The sequence below is a fragment of the Echinops telfairi genome, unplaced genomic scaffold (genome assembly GCF_000313985.2).
Source record: "Echinops telfairi isolate 266 unplaced genomic scaffold, ASM31398v2 ScPeMD7_7424;HRSCAF=8462, whole genome shotgun sequence".
In the NCBI taxonomy this organism is placed as follows: domain Eukaryota; kingdom Metazoa; phylum Chordata; class Mammalia; order Afrosoricida; family Tenrecidae; genus Echinops; species Echinops telfairi.
Genome location: NW_022111324.1, coordinates 41,290,624 through 41,295,618, shown reverse-complemented (window position 1 = coordinate 41,295,618; position 4,995 = coordinate 41,290,624). Strand labels below are relative to the sequence as shown.

The 4,995-nt window shown below is 43.0% G+C and overlaps 1 protein-coding gene across 1 annotated transcript in view; it reads left to right on the top strand.

The window, feature by feature from the left end:
• Positions 1-1,079: 1,079 nt before the first annotated feature.
• Positions 1,080-4,995, top strand: part of ZBTB41 (zinc finger and BTB domain containing 41) — a 50,361-nt gene continuing 46,445 nt past the window's right edge. The window contains exons 1-2 of the mRNA XM_004700067.2: positions 1,080-1,150; positions 1,804-3,041. Coding sequence (XP_004700124.1) covers positions 1,922-3,041 — 1,120 coding nt within the window. The 5' untranslated portion in view covers positions 1,080-1,150; positions 1,804-1,921. The remainder of the gene's footprint in view (positions 1,151-1,803; positions 3,042-4,995) is intronic.

The following is a 4,995-nucleotide window of genomic DNA, read 5'->3' as shown; positions in this document are numbered from 1 at the left end:
GGTCAGGGGCAATCACATAGGTGATCCTTGTAAGAATCAACCAGTGTGAATTTGTCTAGGAATTATCACGGAAGATTATTTTAATCTTCTCATTCAGACATTTGAGAAGAGCCTATCTCCCCAGTCTCCTTGCCACTGTGAGATATTTTCCTTTTCCTTCTTCTATTGAGACTGTTTTCTTTCTAGAGTTTGAGGTGTGTGTGTGTGTGTGTGTGTGTGTGTGTGTGTGTGTTGGGGATTTATAATCTGAAATCCATCCTATTTGGTCTCAGCTTTCATCTTATTTCCCTTATATGTGCCAACTGAACCAGCTAGGATCCTGCTACTCAAATAGGATCCTCAGACGATCAGCTTAGAAATGGTTAGAGATGCAAAATAGCAGCCACTGGCTTCAAAAGTCGCCTTCATGGATTTTTCTTCTTTCTGATTTCCCTTCCTGTTTTGCCAGCTGCACAACACACATTTTCCCCATAAGCAATAGAAAGTTTAAAAAGTAACCGTGCTACACGTTGAAATCAGGACAAAAAAAACAAACACTTTGCAAGGTCAAGATCGGTTGGTTCTTGGCTGCTCAGCGGGAGAAAGACTAGACCGTCTGGGAAACTCAGTAAGAGTCTCGATGGGGCAGTATTTGCTGGTTCCTGCTCAGGGGATGTGCTGAAGGGATGATTGCAAATTATTAAATACATCCAAACAGATGAAATCCATCGCTAATGGTATTTTCCCAGCCTCTCCTCGTGCTTCTATGACGTTCTAGAAGTGCCCTTCTTTTCCTTGCCCCACTCGAGCAAAGCGGTCCCTAGGTCAATCACAGCAAAGCCACTAGGCGACCGCGAAATCCCGGCGTAACGGATTCAGGCATAGCCAGGGCCCGGGAGGAGCGCGAGGAGAGCACGGAGCATGCGTACAGAAGAGGCACGCTCATGCGCAGTGGCTGCCGTCGGGCCGCCGGCTGGTCGGGCCCGGCTGCGCGGAGGCTGCGCGCCCGCTCGGCTGACGTGCCGGGTGGCTGCCGAGTGGCTGTGGGAGGGGAAGAGCGGAGGGAGGGGTGAGGTGGGGGGCTGAACCCGGAAGTGGGTAGGCGCTGGAGCAAGCGCGCCCAGAGTGGAGCTCAGCGGCTCGGAGCCAGCGGGGGAGCCCTGGGTTCCCGGTAATGGATCTGTGGGGCGTGTGCCCAGGGAATCTGGGGCGGGAAGGGTCGTGGGGTCGCCTCTGGCGAGCGGATTCGATGCCTGGCGATGGCCTGGCGAGGCTCTGGAGCTGCCTTTGGTCGTCCCTCCGGTTGACCCCACTTCTGCTCCGTGCCCTCCGGGGTGTCCCCTCGCGGGGGGTTCGGCCGAGGGACCCACTCCGTCCCCGTGGAGCAGTGTCTTGCTCGCCCCAGGGAAGTGTGATCGTGCTGAGACTCGGATTTCGTGCCCGCGACGGCCTTATTGTCACCGTCCCTGCGCCCCCAAACACGACTGCAGCCCCCACCCCGTCAGTCTGCCCGTCAACGCTCTTGCAGGGAATCCCTCCTTTTACTGCCCTGCTATTTCCATCCTGATCATCAATCAGGCCTGAAAGATGTGCCCTGGGTTTTTTTAAAATTATTCTTTTGTTGGCTCTCTTTTCTAACCGGGCCCTCCTTGTCCTCTTTAAGATGTTAGTCACCCGTATGAGTCTGAACTGCGACTTTATCACAATTAAGTTATAATATAGAAAGGACCTCGGTGACTAATGCAGTTGTATGCAAGAGAATTACTGTGCCACGGAGTTTTAGATATACATCTATATTTCTTATGGTTCTTACTCTTTTTGCAGACCATGAAACCCGTGGGCACGCCCCTCCAGAAGCTGTTAATCTAAGACAATCTAGTTTTCCTTTATACATCACTTAAGACACTTATGAAGTTTCTTGTTCTGAAATTGCTGTACTGCAATGAAGAAGAGGAGAAAGGGGACTTCAGATCTCGATGAGAAAATCCATCTAGGCTATCATAAAGATTCTTCTGAAGGAAATGGTGCAGGGCAGTGTCAGCAAGTAATCTATGCTCCCTCAGAAAGACACACTCCGGGAGCTCTTCGCTGCTACCAGGACCTTCCTCCTTCCCCGGAGCAGAGAAAGCTTTTGAGCTCTTTGCAATACAATAAGAATTTACTGAAATATCTAAATGATGACAGGCAGAAACAACCGTCTTTCTGTGATTTACTTATCGTCGTAGAAGGAAAAGAGTTCAGTGCGCATAAAGTCGTCGTTGCTGTTGGCAGTAGTTATTTTCATGCATGTTTGAGCAAAAATCCAAGCGCCGATGTTGTCACTCTGGATCATGTAACACATTCAGTTTTTCAGCATTTGCTTGAATTTTTATACACATCAGAGTTTTTTGTGTACAAATATGAAATACCTCTTGTTTTAGAGGCTGCAAAATTTCTGGACATTATAGACGCCGTCAAGCTGCTAAACAACGAAAACATCGCCAGCTTTCAGTCCGAGTTAACTGAAAGGTCATCCCCAGAAGAAACATTAAATGAATTAACTGGAAGACTATCAAATAATCATCAGTGCAAATTCTGTAGTAGACATTTTTGTTATAAAAAGTCCTTGCAGAACCATTTGGCTAAGACCCATAGATCCCTGTTATTGGGGAAAAAACATGGGTTAAAAATGTTGGAGAGGGGTTTTTCTGCCAGAAGACCTAACAGGAACCGGAAATGCCCCATTAAGTTTGATGACACCACTGATGATGAACCAGAAAGTGGTGATGGGTCGGATACTTTGAATCAAGATAATTTTGATAAAGAAAAGTCTGATAGAAATGATTCTGAGGATCCCGGAAGTGAAGACAATGCTGAAGAAGATGGGCTAGAAGAAGAAATGTCAGATGAATCTTCTGACATTGAAGAACACAGCGAAAAAGATCAAAATGAGGCAGAAGAGGAACCAGAGGCCGGTGATGCTGTAGGAAATATTCATGAAGGATTAACGCCAGTAGTTATTCAGAAAAGTAACAAAAAAATATTGCAGTGCCCCAAGTGTGATAAAACATTTGACCGAATAGGTAAGAAAAGAACAATTGTTTTCTGCCTCTAATAACTCATTCTCATTGCATTTTGAAGGTGATCATTAAAGTAATTAAATAGTAAAATTTGAAATAACTGTTTAAAACAATGGTGAACTAGAGAGGATACTTTGGTGTTCACTATATATTTTAACCTGCTATTTTAAATTTGTTAAGGATTCAGTAATTAGGAATTTATGGGAGCCTAAATCAAAATGTGTTTTTTCCCCCCTAGTATACCAATGATAGGTGACAGATTAGTAATTCATGTATTTGATATAAAAGGCACCAGCATATATAGAAAGCTTTGATTTATTGCTAGGTTAATTTTGGAGAGAAGTGCTATTTTTAGACCATCAAAGAAAATTAAATTAGATTGAAATTTTTATGATTTATATGCTATTTCCCCTTGATGAACATGGTAATATGTGTTGTCTAATTTTCCAACATCCAGCAATGTTTAGAAAATATTTTGGAGGTTAGACGAAATTTAATATTTTCCAGTAAAATAATTTTAGAAGTATCACGAAATGAAGGAATGCTTTATTAAGGAGTGGATTAAACTTTTGGATGCTAACCAGATAGTCAGTAGTTCAAACCCACCAGCAGACTTCATGGGACAAATAGGAAGCTAGCTACCGTACCATGGTAAAGATTTTCAGTCTTGGCTGGAAACTAAAGAGCAATTCTACTTTGTCCTGTAGTGTCTCTATGAGTTGGGATTGACTTGATGGCAGTGGATTGTGGTATATGAACTCTTTCATTGCAGCAGTTAAAGCATTTCAAAGTAAATTAAAGTTATGAAATTGTGAAATATTTCACAATGATAAAAGGACATATAAAGCAATTTGACCTTGAGAAATTACTTACTCTGGCTAGTGCCATTAAGTCCATTTCTACTCATAGTGACCCATGTACAACAGAATGAAACACTACCCAGTCTTGTGCCATCCTCACAATTGTTCTTTTGTTTGAGCCCATTGCGGCAGCCACGGTGTCAGTCCTTGTTGAGAGCCTTCCTCTTTTCTGCTGCCTTTCTACTTTACCAAGCATAATATCCTTTCTCCAGGGACTTATCTCTCCTGATAACATGATGTACAAGGTGCAAAGAAGGAATAAGCTACCCACTTTGGAGGAATTAGCTGCTGAAAATCTTAGCGATAGCAATGAAACTTCAGTTACTGAAAGCCTAATGGATAGAAATGACTTACTATAGTTTCACATATTCCTTCGTGTTGAGTTCCTTGTTATTGGTATATTGGTTTTAAAAAGTATTGTTAATCATTTATTTTCAAAATATATGTTAATAAGCTGAAAGGACATACATGTACCAGTAGCTTATTAAAGTCAGGCTTGGTAAATCAAAAGGAAAACAATGCCATCTAGTAGATTCCAATTCATAGCAACCCTACAGGACAGAGTAGAATTATCGCCATGGGTTTCTGGGATTCTAAATCTTTACTAGAGCAGAAAGACTCATCTTCCCCTGCCAGGGCACCTGGTAGATTTACACAGCTGGCCCTGTGGCCAGTAAACCAACTGGCAATCCACCACACCTTCAGGCTCGTTATGGACTGTTGCAATGTTACACACAAGTACAATGAGGAATACAGAGTAAGTGTTGTGAATTAAGTATGATGAACATTTTATCCATACATCCTACTTCTCAGACTTTATATTCTTAGCATGTTTCCTGTATTTTGCCTTAATTTGATCACTTGGCGATAAGCACGCAGTGCTTAGTTCACAATTGACTTTGAAGGTCTGGCGCACAGATCTCAAGTTACCTCACTGAACAAGATGCTTGTAAGATACTTTATGAGTGGGGAGGGAGGGGACAAATGAGGACCTAATGTCGGGGGTTTAAGTGGAGAGAAAATGTTTTGAGAATGAAGTACAAATGCGCTTTACACAATTGATGTGTGTATGGATTGTGATAAGAGTTGTATGAGCC